Raw genomic sequence first — 22,028 nt, forward strand, 5'->3', positions numbered from 1 at the left:
ACTCCTTTTCAAAGCAATTCAATAGGTTAGTCATGTGGATTATTTCTGATTCATAAATTCAATATTTTTTACTGTGAGCAGAGAAAAGGGTCTGTCAATTTACCTCAGAGCCAATGACCTGGCTTGTGATCGAAGCTTTTTATCAACCAGCTGGGGAATAGCCTCATCCAGTTTGTCAATGTGTTCTTGCCGAGGTGGGGGGTGGCGAGACAGAAAAACACGGACTGCCCCAAGCCATTCTGAAACACAACAGAAATCCAAAGAAATGTGTATGTAGGGTATGATGGAAATGCTTAAATGCATTAAATGCATTATGATCATATTGTTAATACCAATTTTGTATACAAATATAGTTATGGAGACCAAATTTATCTGCTTCATGCTCAAGATCAAGGAGAATGTCAACATGGAAGAAGATAACCTAGAAATTACCTAGTGGCCAACAAACAAGAAAATGTTTGAATTTGAATAAATTGACATTTATGTGTAAACAATTATTTTATGAATAAAGGTTATTATGCCAATCCTTCTGCAGGAAGGCATGTGATGAGAGTGTGGATAGTTCAAACTTGAAACCAGCATGATAATAGTACATGGCACCTAATACATCACCAAGAAGCAATCTCAGCCAGATTTGGGTTGATCAAAGATAAACTTTTTAATTATGTTTTATGATGTCATCTTAGTGGGATGATATTGCATGTGCATTTCATGATCCCTTTATTTTGGGCTCGTGATCCCTTTCTTTTGGGCCTAGGAAGGCACCATAGAGAGGAAATCTTGTGAATCTTCTTAAGTGCACTCACTGAGCTCATCACTAACAGAACAAATTTCACCCAATTGTTTAATTTTCTTTTAATGAATTTACAATGAGTAATCACCATTGCAAGCAGTTCACAAGTCAAATCAGTTCTGAAGTGATGTGATCTATTTTAATGACCTTATCAAATTATTTTTATGCGAAGTGTTTGTCAAATGTTTGATATGTTTGGGATATTCCTTCAACATTGAAGATAATCTAAATCCTAGCCTAAACCTCCCACAGGATGGTGGGGGATGACAGTACAGAAAGCATACCGCATGACCAGGTAGTGTTTGGTTTTATTTAAAAGCTCATGATATAAACTTCCCAGGATATCAAGAAGTGGTGCATGGCAGTGATTCAAGTAGGCAAAAAATGCTAGAAGTAACATTTTCTCTTAATGACTGTTATGACATGATTTGGAATTAGGTATTTGTTTCGGGAATAAGGGGAAAGTTTTACTTAGTGACGAATGATGTGATAGATTTTTGAAAAGTAAGAATGCTCTACTAGACGCTATCAACAAGATGCTCTTCATTAGGACAGTGAGAATAAGAAGAATTATATAGACGGCTAGTAATAGAGGACATCCGACGGTTTCCTTTTTTAGTATTAAAATTGTTTATTATTATTCAACACCGAGGCGACTCCATTTATCGATTGTAGGCCTTTCGTTGGTGTCCATGTTCAGCATTGAGTTTGGTGTAACCTCATTTGGATTTGTTCCTAGTTCAAGTACTCATCACCACGGAAGCGCTTAACAGACACTGTTTTTAGCACACAAAAAAAACATCAGATCAAAAGCATGGAATTTAAACAAGCTTGTTTGCTTTCCTTACCATGAACAAGGGACTGATTCAAAGGTTTTTACAAGCCTCTGGTTGATATATTCACACATCAACTGAGTTAACTTGATTGTATAATAGTTAATTTAATATCTGAAACAAACTAAACCTAAAAAATCCTGTACTCAGGCATTCAACACTGAAGTATTCTAAAGTATTAATATTCATGAAATTAAAAATGTGGCATCTTACAATTTGAACTTCTTCCATTGAAAATAATAATTTTTGGAAGATAAGTTTTCAAAATAGGCCAAATCAGAATATTGACATAACCTCTTTCTGGTATATATATATTACATTACATTATCAAGCTTATTTACTTACCAGTTGGCATGTAGACCAATGATTCGTTTCCTTGAGGTGGAAGGTTATAGAAAGAGAGGTCAAGTGATGACAGCTCAGAATCTACAGTACATTTGTCCAGCAATGTCTCTGGCAGAAACTTTAGTACCTTTTTATACCATATCAGTGTCTGTGATAAACAGATGTTGAAAGTTGAAGACGAAGAAAAAACAATAAAGAAATATTTTATCATTAAACTGATAGGAATATAGCTGTTTGATAAATTATGGTTGCATGCAGCCTCAGAGCGAGACAGCTGGAGGTCACTCACAAAGGCCGCAGGATACACTTTTGAGACAAAAAGAAAATCCGAAACTGAGGACAGAGGCAGACAGCCAAAAAGAAAATCTTAACTGACCACCAGCGGACAATGGTTATGCTAGCTAGCCCTGGATGTGACAAAATATGTAGGTCACAGAGCTGAGTAGCCACGGGAAATACTACATTCCTCATTAGCCTTCGAACTCGAAGACAAGCCTTATTATTAATATTATTATTTAAAATCCTGATTGAGAAGGTAAAGAGTGATAGAGTGGTGCTTTAATGACCACAATCCAAAGGCCCCAGGTTTAATTTCCAATAGAAATATATACATTTTTTCTTCTGACTGAACTAAATAAGTAGCTAGCACTAGAGGCAGGAAACAATAGGCATTTGACTATTGTGCTGCCCACCCACATATGCTCTTATACACTGATGACCTGACGTGAATGACTGAATGACCCCAAAGCATAAACAGGTTTAGTCTTATATTAAAAATATTTCTAAAACTCCGTTTTTTTTTTAAAGTCCAAAGAAATGTAAAAAAAAAAATAAAAAATTATTGTTCAACCTCTATATTCTGGCTTTCAAAACATGGGATTATCACATGCACCTTATTTGTCTTCCACACTTGAATTTTATCTACAAATTAAGCTTAACATTTAGTATTTTAATAATGGCTTTGACTTTTTCAACATCACAGCTTGATAGTCTCAAACCTATAAGTTAAGTATAAAAATCGAAAATTAAAATCTGTAGCAGTGTTAAACATAATGTACACTCCTTGTCATACGAGATCAAAGAGACAAAATAAGTGCTAAAAAGGCAAAACTAATCTAACCAAGTTTTCAATAGATATGTCTTGATGTTCTTGAATATATTGAAATCTAATTTGTCTGAACTCAATGGGGAACAAGTTTCAAACTTTTGTTATTAGTATTGAAAAAGCCAACAAACTGTTACCCTTTCAAAACTTGCAATCTACAGAGCAGATGATGTAAGGTCATCTGTTTCTGCAGCCCACGGTTAACGAGGGTGTCATGTGGCCAGCACAACAACCAACCGCCTTTACTTTTCCCTAACTAATATATATGTCATGTATTCATTAGAGCTTTGTGGACTCAGAGGTGCCCAAAGATCCCGAAATAAAAAAATCCAAGCCTTTGAACCCAGGACCCGCGATTTGGAAGCCAAGCATTTTTTATCACTCAGCCACAGTGCCTCCTAAATTGTAAGTATTTTGGGGAAAATGCTGCACAACAAGAAGAGTTCATGGAGCGCAAGGATGTCTGCAGGACATATTGAGTGATAAGCTCACTGAGGTCAGTTCACACAGTGAATCCAAGTTGAAAGAAAGGATAAAACTATAACAAATTTATTACAAAAAAATTTCTGTTAAGTATCTTCCTAAAGTTCAGGTTTGGACTAAGCAGACGTAGATCTACCTTTTCAAACAGAAGATGGAAGATGTGTATGTTAACATAAATCAGGGCAGATGATGTAAGGTCATCTGTTTCTGAGGCCCACGGTTAACGAGGGTGTCATATGGCCAGCACAACAACCAACTACCTTTACTTTTCCCTAACTAAAAATTTCTGTTATCTTCATAAAGTTCAGGTTTGGACTAAGCAGACGTAGATCTACCTTTTCAAACAGAAGATGGAAGATGTGTATGTTAACATAAATCTGCTGTAAATGCTGAAGATGCTGGGTGAAGGGCTGTATGCTTGTGGTCAGCAGGTTGCTGATGTCACTGATGTCCAGGCCTGAGAATGTGGTGTAATGCCCACTGCCAACCACAGTCGTACCATTCTTAAGCCTATGAACAGCTTCTAATATTTCTGTGGCTTGACTCAGAAGCTCCTAAGAAGGTAACAGTTTGTTTAATATGAAATTAACTCTTACAGAAATAAAAGTCAGTAAAACTACTAAAATTTCTTTACCCAAATATTAAATGTATTAATTTGAAACTAGACAAAGAAAAACTAAAAAATGCAAAAAAAGAAAAAAAAATTTTTTTTTCATATGAGAATGCATAATGTTAATAGATTCAAAGTTTCTATAAAAATTGTTAAAAATACATATAATAAAACATTTCATAAATTAAAAAAAAATACTACAATGAATATTTCAAGCTTGAATTTCAAAATGTTAAAAAAAAAAAACACATTAAAAAAGCTCTGAAGCTTAGGCCCTTGTAAAAAAAAAATGTTGACAAAAGAAAAAAAAAAACAATCTATAACTAGGTAGAGGGGTGAACTCTCCAGTAACCAACCCAAAGATCACTGGGCCAAGTTTTGACTAGGACACAAGGACTAGGTATTATAAGAATAGATACAAGTCCATATGTTGACTTGCTCCATATAAGAAAAGTAAGAGTGGTTGATACTAGTTCAATCCACACAATACCTGAATTATCCCTTGACCACAGAAACAGTTAAGCATCATCTGAGCATTGGAACACTAGGAAAAATGGGACAATTTTTTATTACTTTACATAATATAGATTTATCTGGGGCAGATAAATTGAATTCACCTTTGATTAAGAAAATGCATTGTATCAGATTCACATTTCCATTTAAGATTAGGAAGCCATTTTGTAGTTAAACCCAGGGAGTTCAGTCCTCACTTTAAATCATTGTTCCCTTCAACACATCTGTAAACAGACCTTTCAAAGCACAGTCCTAAAAAAAAACCATTCCTACAATATTCGAGTTTCTTAGAATTAAGTACAACTATTTCCTTACTTTAGCAGGCTCATAAAGTGTAGTAGTGAAATGGGCTCTGTACAGCTCAGCTTGACTCAATGTCTTCCCCACGATAGGATGCTCTCGTAGCAATGGATTGTAGTGTTCAAATATTTTACGCTGAATCTGTTTACAGAAATACAAAATTTGACACTGATTGCAACAAGTTTATCACAAAGGACACAGAGAACAGCCAAATAAAAAAGTATCATAACAGTCAGAATGGTTCAATTTTTGGATTTTATTTTGTCCTTAAAAAGAATAAAAAGAATTAACTTTTTGTAACTGACAAGAAAAACAAATTAACTGTTATTACTGTTTTATTATCAATGAACAAGCCCTCCATCCTAACATTAACACTATCATCTTGACCTCATATAATATAGGCCATTTCTAGAGCCCCCTAATGAAAATGCAGTGTAACCAGAGATACGTTGCAGACCAGGAGTTTCCATCCTGCTCGAGCAACCATCCAAAAGATAAAAATGTTTAGAGTGTTGAAGCAATGGCCATAAAGCCTGTCAAGTCTAGGAACACAAAAGGTATCCAGTCTGGGCTAACTAGGCTTATTGTAGCCCAGAACAACATAACCCATTGTCCCATTAGTTTTTACTTTGCAAACGTTGTGCCCTTACAGCAGAACAGAAGAGAAAACTATGCCCTGGTATTTTTTTAAGACTTTCAGGGACTTGCAGAATTTCATTCAATGGCTTTTGGCTAGAATAAAGACCAAAATGGGAAACAAATAACCCTAAGGGTTTTGTCAAGGACTAGAGAGGATTTCAGTCCCTTAGGCCTGAATAAATTGCTAGGATGATAATTAATAAATCATCAGAGAGACTCTCCCCCCTCCCAATATTGGCCTTAATGATTGGTAGAACAACTTTTGTATTTTTTTATTTACCTCCTTTGCCCTCTCCCTGTGCTTGTGAAGCTGTATGAGCAAGGTCAACCTGTTTTCTGTTACCCTCCACGCCTCTTCCAGCTCGGTATTCCAGAGATCCAGCTTGGTGAACAGCTCCCGCAGGCATGTCCGGAATCCTTCTATGAGGTCAGAGTGAACGGCTGATATATGACTGTCTGAGGATGGATGCTCTAAGAGGAAAATAGTTTGCTTGCACTGCACCAGGCAGAATGGCAAGAAGGACTCCCTGTTAAGAAATAAGTTTAGGTTTCCTTAACGTTATTCCCATTTTAAATGTTGTGAACTGCGTAACATAAGTGAACGGTATTACTGTTGATGTTTACTATACAAATAATATGTGCTTGAATGCACCTGAAAAAAATGAAATGAGGGAGTTGATAAATCAAGGGGAGAAAGAGGTTGTAGTTATTCCGGGTCTGTGTGTTGATAGTTACGTGCTGAATAATGTCAACAACAGATGTGAAATAAACAGATAGAATACTTTACAATTAAATTGTCTTCATGTGTCCATAACTCACTGCTCTTCATTTTTTTATTTTGAAGGAGGTTAAAACATCATTAAAAATAGAAAAAGCAATCTTTGAAATAAATACAAAAAAAAAAAAAAAAAAAAAGATTAAAAAAAGATTATCAATTAACTATACAAAAACATAACTCTACAACAATAGGCTGAATATAAGTTAAGATTATGTTATTGATTTAAATCTGAAATGTAATGATTTGACTGGCTGTTTTAAAATTAAATTAAAACAAAAACATTCCAAACTAAACCACAAAAATGGAATCCCCATATTGATGAATATTGATGAAATTATTTAAAAAATCATGCCAAACATTAGGGTTTATTAAAAGAAATTTTTACAAATCAAACAAGAACATAAAACTAAAGTGTAATACAATTTAGTTAGGCCGATATTAGAAAATGCATTCTCTGTTTGGGATCCTCAACTCAAGAAAACATAAAGAAACTAGAACAAATACAAAATAGAGCAGTGAGATTTATAACTAACGAATATTCCAATTTGATTAGAGTAACACCATTAGTAAAATCACTAAACTTAGACACTTCAGGACAGAAAAAGTGAAGTAGCTATAATACACAAAACACTGAACCATAATTTACAGATAGATAAACAAAACCAAATGAAATACTCAGAAAGACACAAAGATAGAGACATTTCTTTTTCCATATGCTAGAACAAATTTTTACAAGTGCTCCTTCTTCCCTAGTGCCATTAGAGAATGGAATGGATAGTCTGAATCAGCCAGGAAAACCAACAACTTAGCAGAGTTTTAGTCATTGAATGATTAGTTTGATGATTAATGCATGATTAGTTTGACACATGAACTGCATAGTACGTAATTATCTTCTTTTTTTAAAGTAATATCTGTAATATGTAAGATAGGATAACAATGGAGAAAAAATTTGAAATAAAAAGAGATCAGTATTTAATTAAGGGTGAGATTCATTATTATGCTTGTAGGTATAGACTTGGTATACTTGTGCAGTACTTCTCACACAGATAAACTTAGTAGACAAGTGCATAAAAAAATGTTTACTAACGTGATGATAATATGAAATTTGTCCATGAGCTCTGCCAGCAATTGCTGGAGTTGACTTGAGGTCTGACCTTCTGTTTCATACTCCTGCAACAGGTCAACTCGGTCCTTCACACTGGTCAGTTTAGTCAACAGGACCTGACATCCTTCAATACATTTGATGACTACCTATAATCAAAGAAGGAGCTTACATTTCTATTGTATTTTTTTTCAACTAAACTAACTTTTAAATAATCATTTTTTTTAAATAGAGAAAAAACAAAATGACCCAACATGGTCTTAATAGTGTTTATTTGATGTAACTATAAACTAAATTGCAAATACAAGATGCTGAACAGCATAAATATATTTAACAACTACCCCCCCTTCCCCCCCCCCCCCCCCCCCCCCCCCCCAAAAAAAAAAATCCTACACATATATAATTAAGTCATTTATTTGGAATCGATTATTTATTCTTTCACCAGTGAAAGCTTAAAGTTAGGACATTAAATGTTGGAGGACAGTATCCAAACCACAAGAAGTCAAAATCATGTGTTCACATTAAACTTATTAGCAATTGATCCTGTCATTTCTAAGTGCACTTTCAGTCAGAATTCAGACTACAACAATTAAAATATATCGGAAATTGTCAGTACTAGAACACATTTTGACCCTTGAATTCTAGAAGACTTTAAGGATGAAATACTCCAGCTTTGCTTCTCCTTTAGAAGAGTAAAAAAAGGACAACCTTTTTCTTAATTTAGTCCAGAGCTGAGTGATTCCATGGGTATGGAAGAAATAGCGTGGTAATCACAACAAATTTCCGTAAGGATCAATAAAGCAGTCTTAGTCTTAGTCTTAAAATTTCAAATTTCTTTATTCCTAATCAGTGGTAGAGTTAGTGATCAAAGAATGAGGATGTTGAGGATGTTAGATTATATAACTAAATATTGTTTGATTTTGTAAAGAACATCTGCATTCAAAAGAAGTTAGCTCAGTCAGAGATTGTAGCATGAGTCTACATTATTTTATAGCTTCAAAACTTGAATTATGAATCTCCTTGGAATACTTCTTTGAAGTCAAAGTTCTTGAGGACCTGTTACCTCTGATCTCAAAGAGATATCTCCTTTTAAAAAGAGGACAACATTATTTAACTTCACATTCAACACAATCTTAAAATTACACTAAAAAAATAAATATTCAATTACTCTAGTTCAACAAAATAAATCAATGTTGGTAATCAATAAAAGATGACTTACATTATAAAAATGCATCCATGCTAAATGGTTATATAACAAAGTCCCACAGAAGTCTAATGTCAGATGTGAGATGTCAATGTGGGTATGGAGTTCTTGGATGGTTTTGACTATTACACTCTGAAATAAAGAAAGTTTGTTAACTAATTTTTTAAAACTCTAGCCAAATGCTACAACTCAAACTTGTCATATCTGATTGTTACTTTTACATTGTTACTATACATTTGAGGGTGTGTGGTTGATTGAGTAGTATAGCACTTTGCTTCCAAAAAGGAAATCTTGAGCTAAAATCCCCATGATAGCTGGAAATTTTAACTGAACATTTTAGGGCTTCCATGAGTCCACCCAGTTCTAATGAGTATTTGACATGAGTTTAGAGAAAGTAAGGCTATTGTGCTAGGAACATACTAGCATTATAAAACATTTGGCAGCAGCAACTTTACAATGAGGCTTCACAAAAATCTAGGTCTCAAAGGGAAACTAATCCTTTTATTTTTTTTTTTTAAATCTTATTCAATTACTCTCTTACCAAAATAAAACTAATATAAAGCTGATTCTACTGAGTCAAGTTAATTTAAGTGAGGGTACTATATATCCTTAAACTACTGTTTTCAAAGGAAACATTATTAGATTGTGTATCTATCTGAACACTGTACAAAATATAATTCAGTTGTAGGCATGACGGTCCTGTTATCTTGATCTGCCATAAACATGAATAATATACATGTTTCAGTCTATATAATTTGTTGCTTTTGGGACAATATAGTAATATGCTCAGTGAGAATGTTGTAACACCTTTTACAGAAAGAAAGAAACAGTCTTCAAAGACTAGTGATACTTGATAAACTAGTTAACTTTAGTTTGTTCTTATTGTAACTTCACTTCTGTCACCTCTTTAGCATACTGGTATTAAGTTGACACAGTGACCCACATAGCACTACTCCAGATGGGAACAGAATATATAATACTGTCCTAATAGTAGTACAAGGACTTTAAAGTTAAGGTGATATTACTACAGTAGTCAGATGGTCATGTGAGCTTGACCAATAGAGTGTGAAAATCACAATATGGAAAAGTAATAGCCAATCTCAGAGGACCTGAAATGATTACAGTGGGGCAAATATGTTTTGTTCACTTGTGTCACAGCAGATAAAGGATAAGAAAAAACAAACAACTGTTACATGAAATCATAATCCACTGTTTACTACATTAATGATATTTGTTTATATTTGTCTCATATTGCAATTATATACTATTACAGAGTTCAGCTAATGTTGTAACAATGACATCATGTTGGTCAAATGTTGGGTCGAAGATGTAAACCTTTAACTATACTGGACAATTACTGGGCAGAGAAACTGTTTAAGCCTAAATATCTATGTGCAAAGACTAGCTAAAAAAAATTACCAATGAGATCAGAATTCTAATATAGAAGTGAAGCTAGGTGCTGAAACAAATGATGATACATACATATTAAACATAAATAAATAGCAGCACCAGCGACGAAGTTTTTAAATAAGAGAAAGTAGTGAATTAAATGCGACGAAAATAAGAGACTGCGCCTACCAAGGCTCAAACCAGTGAACCTGGAAACGACAACACCACCTAGCGATAACGCACTAAGCGAACTTAACCTCTAGACCATGTCCAAAAAATATTCTTCTGGTCCAGAGTCATTTCGCTCATATGCAAATTATCACCCCAGTGGTCAATGGTCACATGCCCTAGCTAGCCCCCCCCCCACACCCCATTCACTACTTTCTCTCATTTAAAAACTTGGTCCCTGGTGCTGCTATTTATTTATGTTTAATATGCATGTATCAGAATTCTAATAATATTCAAAGCAATTACATTCCCACACAAAATTACCAATCACTGTTTACCTTAAACAATGGAGCTCTAGGTCTCTTCTTACTCGGCTTGATTCCAAGAAGTTTTTTGAGAGTGTGGGATTTGCTTGTCTTTTTAGGACTTATAAAATAGGCAACACTTATGGTTCCACGACTGTGATGCTGTTATAAAAAACAAATTAGTCACAAAATAGGAAGCAGTATAATAAAAAAAAGCCAATGTCAATTAAGAGACCTTGCTAGCTCAGCAGTTGAGTGCTAGTTTGATTCGAGAGAAACAAGGTTGCAGGCACCTTTGGAGTCTTGTACACTCTATCTCCCAACATTAATTTTACCATTTCATACCTTGCGATCTATAGGGCAGATGATGTTAAGGTCATCTGATTTTTTGGCCAATAGATAATGAGCAGGGTGTCATGTGGCTATCACAAATACCAAACACTTTTACTTTCCCCAACTAAAGTCAGGTACCCATTAGAGTTGGGTGGACTGTGGACCCAGAAGCACCCTAAAAATCCCTAAATTAAAAATCCCAGAGATTTGAACCCAGGACCCAAGGTTCGGAAGCCAAGCACTTAACCGATCAGCCACAACGCTCCCATCTCCTGACATTAAGTTAATGGCTATGATATAAATATTAGTGCCTTTTACAAAATCACCAACCCCACTTCTCAAGAAAAAAAACAACCTATAAATGTAACACTTTAATACTGAATATTTTTTTCAGTAACAGATAGCTGGATAGTGTCATTGAATGACATAAAAGCTTGGTTGATGAAGCCAGTGAAGCTTCATTAAGTTGAGGTCTGTTTGCCTATAGGCAGCATGAAAAACTTCTCTCGGTTACTGCTTTCCCAATTGTCTAGGACTTATGCTATAGTAGCAAGAAGAAGATAATGATAACAAATAGAAGGTAGTTTCTATTCCAAGGTACAGAAGCCAAATGCTTTACCACTCAGCCATCACGCCCCTGTGGTATCCATTAAATGCTGACAATCCTGAATAAAGTCTCCGCCTTAACAAAGATTTACACAAGCCATGTAATGTAAGCCCAGACCTACACTTAAACATTCATCATGCTTACATGATCTTAATTTTTTTTTTTGTCATAATTTTTTAAAAATATAAATATATATATGATACATATTTTCACTTGATTTTCCATAACCTCCATGGTGGTGTAGCCTAGGATTGTATAATGTATTTATGTTTACCTCAACTGATTCCAAACTTTCTACTATCAAGGTGATGACTGCCTTGGAAGCCACACGCAAATCTACCAGCAATGCCAGGGGCAAAGTATGAACAGTTGAAACAGGAGGATTCTTTCCCATTTTCAGACACCTGGCCATTTCCGCCATATGCAAACAAAGTGTAGTTAATTTTTCTCCTTCCCATTCTGTTAAATCATCAAGCTTGCTTGTTGGGATTGTTAACAAAAAGTTACCACTGACATCTCTACCACCTGTGGAAATGATTAAAATTTTTTGCGAAAACCAATACCACTGTTTGAAATGTTGCTAGGTACATGTTCATATGTAGATCTAGATAATAGGCCAACTAGATACTTTTTAAGATAGATCTATAGTTTTCTTTTAACTTTGTGAAAGTATCCTTTATTTAATTTTTAAGAACATTTATGTAGAATTTAATAATCTAGATCAGAGGCGTAGCTAAGAATTTGTCATCATTTGGGGGCACGGGGGGGGGGGGGCTTGACCTCTTTGGGCGCCCCTGCATTTTGCACTAATTTTGGTACCCCCACCCCCCCCTCTCAAGTGGAGCCCCCGGGGGATTTTCCCCCTCCTTTTCCCACGCTACGCCTTTGCTGATCTAGATGTAATGATTTATTTACTTTAGATAAATAACAATATTAGGCTACTTTCCACAATAGATTGAGGTACACTAGTCTAGATCTGGACTGCATTTTCTTGGACTTCTATAGAAAATCTTGCGACCCTAAATAGTTCTATGTCTCGATCTAGATCTAGTCTAGATCCAGAGTAGAGTAGATGATCTAGCATGTGTGGCTGGGATATTGGGTCTGCCAAAACTATCTTCAGTAACAGGAGAAGGGACAAAGGTGAGTAACTGGTGCGGTGCCTAAATCAGTAGGCTAAGCATCTGGCAGGAGGGGCTCAAAGGCAAAGGCTTGTTTTATTACCTGACAAAATTAGAAGACCACTCTCAATAAGCTCATCCTTTTCGTTGCCCTCATGCATAGCCGTAGGATCGAACCAGCGAAGAACCTATATAATTAAATAGGCCTGCATAAGGTTGGTAAGATTTAGTCAGTCTGGGAAAAAAAGCTTTAATTATCTTGCACCAATTATTTTCAATTTTTATTCTTATAGTGTCAAAACTGTCAACTAGATGATTATTGGTCTTTTTTTCTTCTCATAGATATATAATTATATCAGTGGCGTCACTTGAGGCTGCGGTCTGAATGAAAAAACAACAACATTGAATATTGGTAAAAACTAGCAGATTCAAAATAAAATAAAATCTCTAGTTATATATAGGCCTACCCATATGTGTCTCGACATAGCCTATCTACTGTACTAATCTAGAGCTACATATTTTATTATAGGCCCTATTTTATTTTATTTTTCTTTGGTAAAAAATGTCAAAAAATGTTACGTGATGGTATGGGGAACCAAAAGCAGGTTGTTGTTTTTTTTTTAAACAAATTTTTTTTTTATTTGCAATATAGTTTTTTTAGACAGGGTTACTGTAGCGATCGGAGCTCATGACGACCTGCTTACTATTGTGAAAAAACGAAAGCTTAAAACCTTTGGCCACATTACAAGATCTACGGGGCTCGCAAAGACCTTTCTTCAGGGAACAGTGCCAGGGCAAAGAAGAAGAGGCAGACAGAAAAAGCGATGGGAGGACAACATTAAAGAATGGACAGGCCTGCCATTGAGAGAGGTTCTGAACAAGGCAAAAAAAAGGGAGGAATGGAGAAAGACGGTCGACAAATCTTGCCTGGTGCCCCAACGGTCCAACAGACTAAGGGATAGGTAAAGGTAAAAAAAGGTAATATTAATTAGACAAAAGAGACTTAATTACCAAATTTTAAGACAAATTAAATTATTAATTATGTGACGTCATTTTGTCGTCCAAGTAGAACTTTTCTACGTTAGCAGCAAGATCGATTCAAAAGGTTATTTTAAAGAAAACATATTAATGCCTCTTTAATAACGTGATTACAACGTGATTGTAGAGTCTACCCCCTTTTTACAGCAGTAGGCCTACGAACCAATTTCTCCCGACTAACGTACTATCGTAACATTGACGATTTTTGCGTGAACAGAACAGTCCAGCAACAAGACACCTTTCTAAACATGAAACTCGCATGAATTACTTCAGCTTTCCTCAAGCTGTGGTGGGGGCACCCCTTGGGAGGAGGACGACGTTCTCTCATGGGGGCGCGACGTCCTGACCAATGGGGAGGGGGTGAAGCAATTCTAATTATTTTACAAGGGTAAAACTAAAAAGCTCGTTGTAATTATCAATCAAATTTTGAATTTTAACCCAGTGGAATGTCATTATCAATGTTTAAAAAGTTAAGTTAAAGTTTTATAAAGACTTCGCATCTTCTACTAATAAGGATCTTTTAAAATGAAGACCTCTGTATGAGGCGTCTGCAGGATATCGATTAAAAACTTTTTGAAGAAGACATTTCAAAACTTCTCTGCTGACGTGATTCCTTTTGAATGGTAAGAATGATCAAAATTCTCTCAAGTGTTTAAAATCGTTATGTTGACAACTTTTGTTCTGTAGTCACAGATTAATAATAAATATTAAGAACTTTAAAAGGAAGGATGTGATTATAGCTTCAAAAGGAAGGATGTGCTAATATTAGAAGATATTACGTCTTTGTTTGTTGTTTATGTTTTATGCGAAAGAAAAGAATCGGACGGAAATAAAAGTGAGTTATATATGTCTACCTTGATCAAAACAGTCTCGTTATTATCATTATTAATTAGTAACGTCTACAGTAATTTATTATTAATCTGTGACTACAGAACAACTTTTTTGTGACAAAAACTAAAAAAGTTCGCGGCAAGGCATCCTACTAAACGCGAAGATGATCTGAAGACATACGTGCGCTATATGTAACTCGAACAACCCTCCTTCTTTATTAGTAACTTTTTTTTTAACTAGTATAAATAGTGTGCTCAGATTCCAATAAAATAACTCATTATCGCAACATTCCACTCCGTTATAATTGAACACTGAGATGTGTTATTCTTACTACGGGAAGACCACTCTGCCTGTCAAAAGTAAAGAAGGAGGGCCGGGCGTGGGGCAAGCAACCCTACCCTGGAAATTAAATTGCTAAAGAAAGCCAACAAAAGAAAACATAAGACTCTATCCTGGGAGCAGAAGGCTCTTCTTCCCGAAGGATCCTGAAGCAAAGTGGTGAAAGCCGAAAAGAAGCCGCTGTAAGCGGACCAGGAAACCAATAATTATAGGAACATGGAATACGAGGTCACTCTAAAGTTTAGTTACACTTAGAACAAAATGGAAAGGATGGCCCAGGACAGGAGACTATGAAGATCTGTTGATGGCGGGCTATATTCTAATAGGGGTGATGGAATGGAGAACATGTTGGTCTTCCCATGATAGATACTTAGAATTCTTGTTTTCATTTTTGTGTGTCGCTATCTTATTAGACAGTCGTTAAGTTACATCTTATTGCCTTACCAATGTTTTACAGGAAACACGATAAACATACATATATGTAATCCTGCCAGACCAAGTATAACAAAGGACGTTTGGGCCACGAGGCCTTCTTCAGCTACAAACAAACATTAAACACAAAAATAGGCTTAAGTTAACCTATCTGTCCGATGTTGTTCTCTATCAATTAGTATCGAGGCAGAAAAGAAATGAACTACTGGTGTACAAGCGCGGGAAATCGGAAGGGAGCGGAGATGTAAGGCAAAGATGAATGGGAAAAGGGGATAGTGTTAGTAGGCCTACCCATCGCGTATTAAATAAAAGTGATTTCGATTGAACCTGGCACTTGGCCAGCTAAGCAACGCAACTGTCAGACCTGCAAACAAACGCTGCCCCCCCCCCACCTATTTTGTCTTTTTTGTTTGTTTTGTAGCTGATGAAGGTCTCGTGGCCCAAACGTCCTTTGTTGTACTTGGTCCAGCAGGGTTACATGTATGCATGTTTATCGTATTTTCTATGCAGTCGTTCACCCCTGCAGCAGTAAATCTTTGTTTTTGAGTCAATGTTTTACAGTCAGCAAGTTACTGCTAATTGTCTCATTAATGTTTTACAATCAAAAAGTTACAGCTAATTGTTTCACCATTACACAACTGTTTTACATTAAGTTACACCTTATTGCCTTACCAATGTTTTACCAACGTGTATCCTATATTCACCTGTATTCTATCCTCGTGGTAGAGCTACTCCTTTCGATCATAAAAGAAAACAATTTTTTTTATTGACAAGTCGACACCTGGTTTGAAAGCAAGCAACAAATATTTTTATTATTGTAGTTTTCCCTGGACATAAAATAAAAAGCAGTAAACATTCAAACAGAAAAAAAAAATATTTTCGATATAATGAAGGGTCTTACCAAAAACAAAAAAGATGTTGGGGGGGGGGGGGGGCGACAGGTATGAAACTCAACAACAGATGGGCGTGAATCGAAGTGTGGTCATTGCAATGTGTATGTGTTGTTACTGGGTTATAGATCTAGTTGTAAGGCTTTTGATCCTGATTCCGGATGTGTTAATATCGATTAAAAACAACAACTCAGTATGAGCAACAATTGAGCTATTAAGGCTAAAGAAACGGTAAGTTATAAAGGATAGTATTATTTGGCACAAAATGTTTATTAATTGTATTTCCCTACGTGTAGTCTATTGCAGTAGTTTTGTGCGAACGTTAAAGACAAGCGGCTCAAACCTAAAACCTGAAATGAAATGAGGTTTTAAGAATTTTCTCTTTCTCTCTCTTTCTTTCTTTCTTTTTTTTTTCTCTCTCTCTCTTCCTTTTTCTGTCTCTCTCTCTCTCTGAACATGTAATTCCTATTCTTTTTAGTACATTCATAGCTTCAATCTGCTAACGACAGAAACCAGATCAGGGCCAGCCTTAGGTGTTTGGAGGCCCCAGGTGAAATGAATTAGATGACCCCAAATGAAATAGAAAAAAAAATACTGATAAGCAGTGGCTTCACTAGAGAGGTGCGGGGGGTGCAGACCACACCGGGTGACAACCACGAGGGGGTGACATCCAAGTCGGAAAAAATGCACTTTTCCAAAATACAACTTTCAAAAATAAAAATTGCTTCCTCGAATGACTCTCACAGTTTAATATTAAATGTCCCAAACCTTCTTAATTTAATTCTATTTGACTGGTAATCTTCCTATTATGAGAAAAATAATACTTTGCATACGCCAGGAACGGTCAGGAGAAAGAGTTTCTGAAACTCAGAAATCTAGAAAAACGCTTGGCGCCCGGGGCTTAGCCCCGTAAATCTCTGAGTGAGCTTAAGGCGCTCCCCATAACAATAAAATTTCTGACCAGTTGTGTGGCGAACGTAACATTTTGTAAAATGTTAAGAAACACATTGATATAAGTCCCTCGCGCGCCATTCCACGCTCTCCCCAAAGAAATCAGTCTAAGACGATTTTTACAGCCACTTCGCAGCTGGTGCCCACGAAATTCAATGTCGTTTTCAGAATCAAGCTTGGTTTGGTTTACGCCATGGGAACCCTTATATTCTCTTGCTATTTTCCAGTTTCAGATGGACGCTATCAAACGTTTTTTTTATTACTCCACAAAACTGATCAACATCCTTTGTTGGTATTCCAGACTTGACTCGACCATGTTTCATAAAACGTAAACCTGTTCACTGCTTGATTTGCCTTTTCGGAAGCTGAGAAACACTAGTATAATTTTAAACATTTTCCGTAAGGAGCTCTTAAGTAATCCCTAATAAAAAGTTCACCTCAGTGTTTCTCAATTCAATAATTGTACATATTAAATTTATATAATAACTTTTGATAAAATGTCAAAAACAACGACATTTTAAAATAGAATTGAAAACCATTTTTGTAACCAATTCATGACTTAGCTAACAGTTTTAGTGTTCAACATAAAGAAACAAATAAACAATAGTTGTTTGTTTTTTATGCGGAGATTATTTTTCCTTGGGTGTGTGTGTGTGTGGGGGGGGGGTTGTGACACCCTGAGATTACCGCACCGGGTGACACCGACCCTAGTGACGCCGCTGCTGATTAGATAAAATTACGTAATTTATTACAAAGCTACTAAATGTAGTTAAACAGGTACATGTAAACACTGAGCCGTAGCAGAGACTTAGAGCTAGGCTATAAGACATAGAGCCATTGAACTTTCTATGTTTGTGATTTGATCCAGGATTCGCAATTTTTTGTTCTCGAGTCACATTGAAAACTTTCATGTCCACCAACTTCACGATGTACAGTTTAGGAAAATATGAGCGAAACACGAAGTCTGTCTTTTGTTCTTAATTGACCATGTAAGTATCAAAGTCGCATTCAGTGTCTTTCATTCGCCACAATATTTTGCCTAAGATCAGGTTTTTTTTGTAAAATGTTTTACATGTTTCGGATGTTCCTTCAGAGTTGAAGATAGTTTACTTCCTAGTCCAAACCTCCCGCAGGACGACGGGGGATGGGGGCGGGCAAGATTTGAACCCTCGACCATCGATAAATCCGAACGACAGTCCAGCGCACAAACCACACGACCAGGCAGCCATCCAGGTACAAACATGTTATCGCTTTTATGCTACACACGATGGTGCATCCTAACAAGCGGCGCACTTTTACTAAAAAATATATGTAGGACTAAAGTAGTATTGAAACAGTCACTAAGGAAATTACATTAAAATAAAATAAAATTATAAATTACACGAGTTTTGAATATGGATAAGAAAAAAAAATAAGAAAAAGGAACCAATAATTATAAAGGCTATGTGTGTATACAGTGGCGTCACTATGGGGTGCGGGCGCACCGGATGACACAGACCCTAGTAACGCTACTGTGTGTATATATTTGTATATTACCTTAAGTGTGATTAGCGATTTCTAAAACTTCTGTAACCAAAAAGCTAAAAAAGAAAAATCGACTAAAATTACTATAAATATTATGACAGATAATTCCTCCACAAACACGTTAATGACTTGAAAGTCGACAAAATAGTTAATTAACAGCCACCATAAGCCTAACAATTAGTGAATCTCTTGTTTGTTCTAATATTAATGTGTATGTTTAATTGTAAGTTGGCATTGTTGACTTTGTAGTAAATCTGGGCCAATAGCTCAGCGAAAGGGAGTCAAGATAAATATGGATGTTTATTGACACAATGAGAATGATATGATGATTATAGAAATGTACACTGAATAGTTCGGTCCGCCACACAGTTCTATAACCCTTTGGAAGACCTCTTTATCACGCCAAAAAATTTTGTTTTTTTTAGCGGCCCCCGAAAGGGGAAAAGACGCTATTAGTTTTGTGCGAAATGTCTGTCCGTTTGACCGTCTGTCCGTCCGTCCCGTTCAGATCTCGTAAACTACAAAAGATATTGAAAATCCGACATCACAATATTTTAGACCATTCAAAGTTCTGATGCAACGGCTACTTTTTTTTTCTTAAAGCGAAAAATCTAATTTTTAAAATCAGTTATGCAAGCAGTTTTTTAAAGAGAAAAAGCTAATTAGTATGCATTATAAGTTAGACCTAATTTAAGTTGAATAGTAATCTTATAAACTCCTTTTTTCAAAACATTTTTTTTTATTGCGGAAATTTTTTTTTTTTATTTTTTTTTTTTTAGGATTCGAATAGAAGATTGAGCCTTTTCAAAACAATTAGATCAATTATAAGACATCAGTTAGGCCAGGGGAGGCGCGGTGGCTGAGCGATAAAGCGCTTGGCTTCCGAACCGGGGGTCCCGGGTTCGAATCCTGGTGAAGACTGGGATTTTCAACTTTGGAATCTTTGGGCGCCTCTGAGTCCACTCAGCTCTAATGGGTACCTGACATTAGTTGGGGAAAAGTATAGGCGGTTAGTCGTTGTGCTCGCTAACCGTAGGCCACAAAAAAACAGATGAACTTTACATCATCTGCCCTATAGACCACAAGGTCTAAAAGGGGAACTAGTAAGGCCAGGTTCACATCTTATTTTACTTTCACTTACACCTATGCTTTGATCTGCGGGACCGTTGGGGCACTACACAAGATCTGTTAACCGTTATTTTCCATTCTTATCTCTCATTTGTCTTTGATATAATTTTATTTGGATGTTCTTTCTGAAAAATATTGAAGCCTGCCTGGGTGGACCTCTTCGGGGGCCGATTTTGAGTTTGTGTTTCCACACAAACTGTCTTTTGTAACCTTGTTTGTCTTGTCTAGGTTAGTGCAGGATAAGAGAATAGGACCCTAGCCAGGGAATCGAGATGCTGCAGAAGGATAATAGGTATACCTACAAAGACCGTGTCACAAATGGGGAAATTCAAAACCGATTTATAATGGCGATCGGGCCCCATGATGGCCTTCTACATATTGTCAAAAAAAAAAAAAGAAAAAAAATGAAAAGGTATTGGTTCTATAAGTCTGGCAAAGACCTTTATACATGGGACGGTACCAGTAAAAAGGACAGCAGACAAAAGCGATGGGAAGACAATATCAAAGAATAGGCTGGTCAACCATTGAGAGCGACTCTAATTCTGGCAATAGAGAGGAATGGAGAAAGGTAGTCAACAGATCATGTGTGGCACCCCAACGGTCCAAAAGACTAATGGGCGGGTGAAAGATAGTGGAAATAATAATGCCCACCCACCCTTTAATCTTAATAACTAATGAATGACAGATTTAAAAAAAAAGGGATTTTCTCCCCGCCACCCTCGGAAAACAATCCTGGTTAAAGTAAATGTATAAATCTACTCGTATGTAAAGTTCTAACCGATATATAGTCTAGATCCTGACGTAGAAGACGGTGCACAAAATGAACATCAATTTATTTTTTATGAATGCATGCGGGAATACCCGCTGACGTTTGTGTGTTCGAGATATAAAATGTCTTTTAAACTTCGGACCAAATTTAGTTTTAAAGATTATTGAAATTATAACGATCAAACCAGAGTTTTCCCTTTGTGGCGACTAATTCCTTTCCCAAAGATATACATATTATGTCAGTATGTCCAATTTCTTTGGAAAATTATTAGAGCATTTTCGAGATCCGACAAAGAATTTGCAAATTTGCAAGCTGAAAAGATGAGGAAGTGTAATAATCAAGAAATAGCAGGCACAAGGAGACTTTCACTAACTCCCAGCAGATGAGTGGAGTCCAAGGTTTGAGAAACAAACAGAAGTCACATTAAGCTAGGAAGCGTGGTCAAGAGGCTAAGTGCGCTTGAACTTGTCTTGGCTTGACTACCTATGAAGGGGGCTCGAGGTTCGACATCCGACACCCGGCAGAGTTGTGTTTACTGAGCGCCTAAAGGCAGCACGGAAAAACCTTCTCCTAGATACCCCTTTCCACCCCCCCCCCACTGGTCCACAAGTGAGATTGGACCAAAGCGCATGCTATAAGCATGAAAGTAGCGATACATAAAAGCCATAAATTTATTTTATTTATTTAAGCTTCAACAAAGAAGTACACAATGAACTTTAAATTGGCTCAGACTTATTCAGACAATTTACGAGGAGAAGCGAGTCACATCCTGTTACTCGGTAAGTCCGTTCTAACAAATCGATAACTTTTATTTTAATACTATTAGATTTTCGTATAGTGGATATCATGCATGGATAGTAACGGGCTAGGGGGCGGCTACAGTATATGTACAATAACTCTTTCTGATAGAGGCCTATATCCTTCTTCCGTTGTTTTAACTATGTATCTGCAAGAGAAAGCAGGACAATAGAGAGCTGCTAATGCAGTGGCGTAGCTAGGGTGGGGGGAGGAGGAGGGAGAATGTGAAAATCCCCCCGGGCCCCACTTTAGAGTCCCCAAATGAGTGTTTTTTACATTAAAAATTAAATATTACGCAAAATGCAGGAGCACCCAAAGAGGTCAAGCCCCCGGGCCCCCCAAACGATGGAAAATTCCTAGCTAAGCCCCTGTGGTAATGGGAAGATGATGTACAGTTCATCTGTTACTATAGCCGACGGTTAAAATGGTGTCATGTAGCCAGCACAACGACCAACCACCTTTATTTCCCAACGTAAGTTAGGTACGCTTTAGAGTTGGGTGGAATCTGGGGCGTACCGTCCGAAAAACCCCCAGTCTTGACCTGGATTTGAACTCTTGAAGCCCATTTTAGCGCTTTACTACTCGACCGCCTAAACCCTTAAGGGAAAACTATATTGAAATGTAAGACACCAGCTGTGACGAATAAAAAGAAAAATGTTACACGTGTTTCGGTGCTGATATACATGTGCGCCTGTGTTTT

At 36.4% G+C, this 22,028-nt stretch overlaps 1 protein-coding gene across 3 annotated transcripts in view; it reads right to left on the reverse strand.

Moving 5' to 3' along the window:
- LOC106060929 (uncharacterized) overlaps positions 1–22,028 on the reverse strand; it is a 31,875-nt gene that overhangs the window by 6,462 nt on the left and 3,385 nt on the right. Inside the window, exons 2-12 of one of the 3 annotated variants that reach the window (XM_056044987.1) lie at positions 15,973–16,049; positions 12,732–12,816; positions 11,782–12,032; positions 10,601–10,729; positions 8,721–8,837; positions 7,487–7,650; positions 5,902–6,148; positions 4,998–5,123; positions 3,895–4,113; positions 1,972–2,119; positions 104–239 (exon numbers count right to left, since the gene is read on the reverse strand). In XM_056044987.1, coding sequence (XP_055900962.1) covers positions 104–239; positions 1,972–2,119; positions 3,895–4,113; positions 4,998–5,123; positions 5,902–6,148; positions 7,487–7,650; positions 8,721–8,837; positions 10,601–10,729; positions 11,782–12,032; positions 12,732–12,789 — 1,595 coding nt within the window. In that variant the 5' untranslated portion in view covers positions 12,790–12,816; positions 15,973–16,049. Of the gene's footprint in view, positions 1–103; positions 240–1,971; positions 2,120–3,894; positions 4,114–4,997; positions 5,124–5,901; positions 6,149–7,486; positions 7,651–8,720; positions 8,838–10,600; positions 10,730–11,781; positions 12,033–12,731; positions 13,010–15,940; positions 16,050–22,028 lie in introns of all 3 variants that reach the window. The other 2 variants (XM_056044985.1, XM_056044986.1) reach the window with 2 other exon arrangements.

Source organism: Biomphalaria glabrata, chromosome 10 (genome assembly GCF_947242115.1).
Source record: "Biomphalaria glabrata chromosome 10, xgBioGlab47.1, whole genome shotgun sequence".
In the NCBI taxonomy this organism is placed as follows: Eukaryota; Metazoa; Mollusca; class Gastropoda; family Planorbidae; genus Biomphalaria; species Biomphalaria glabrata.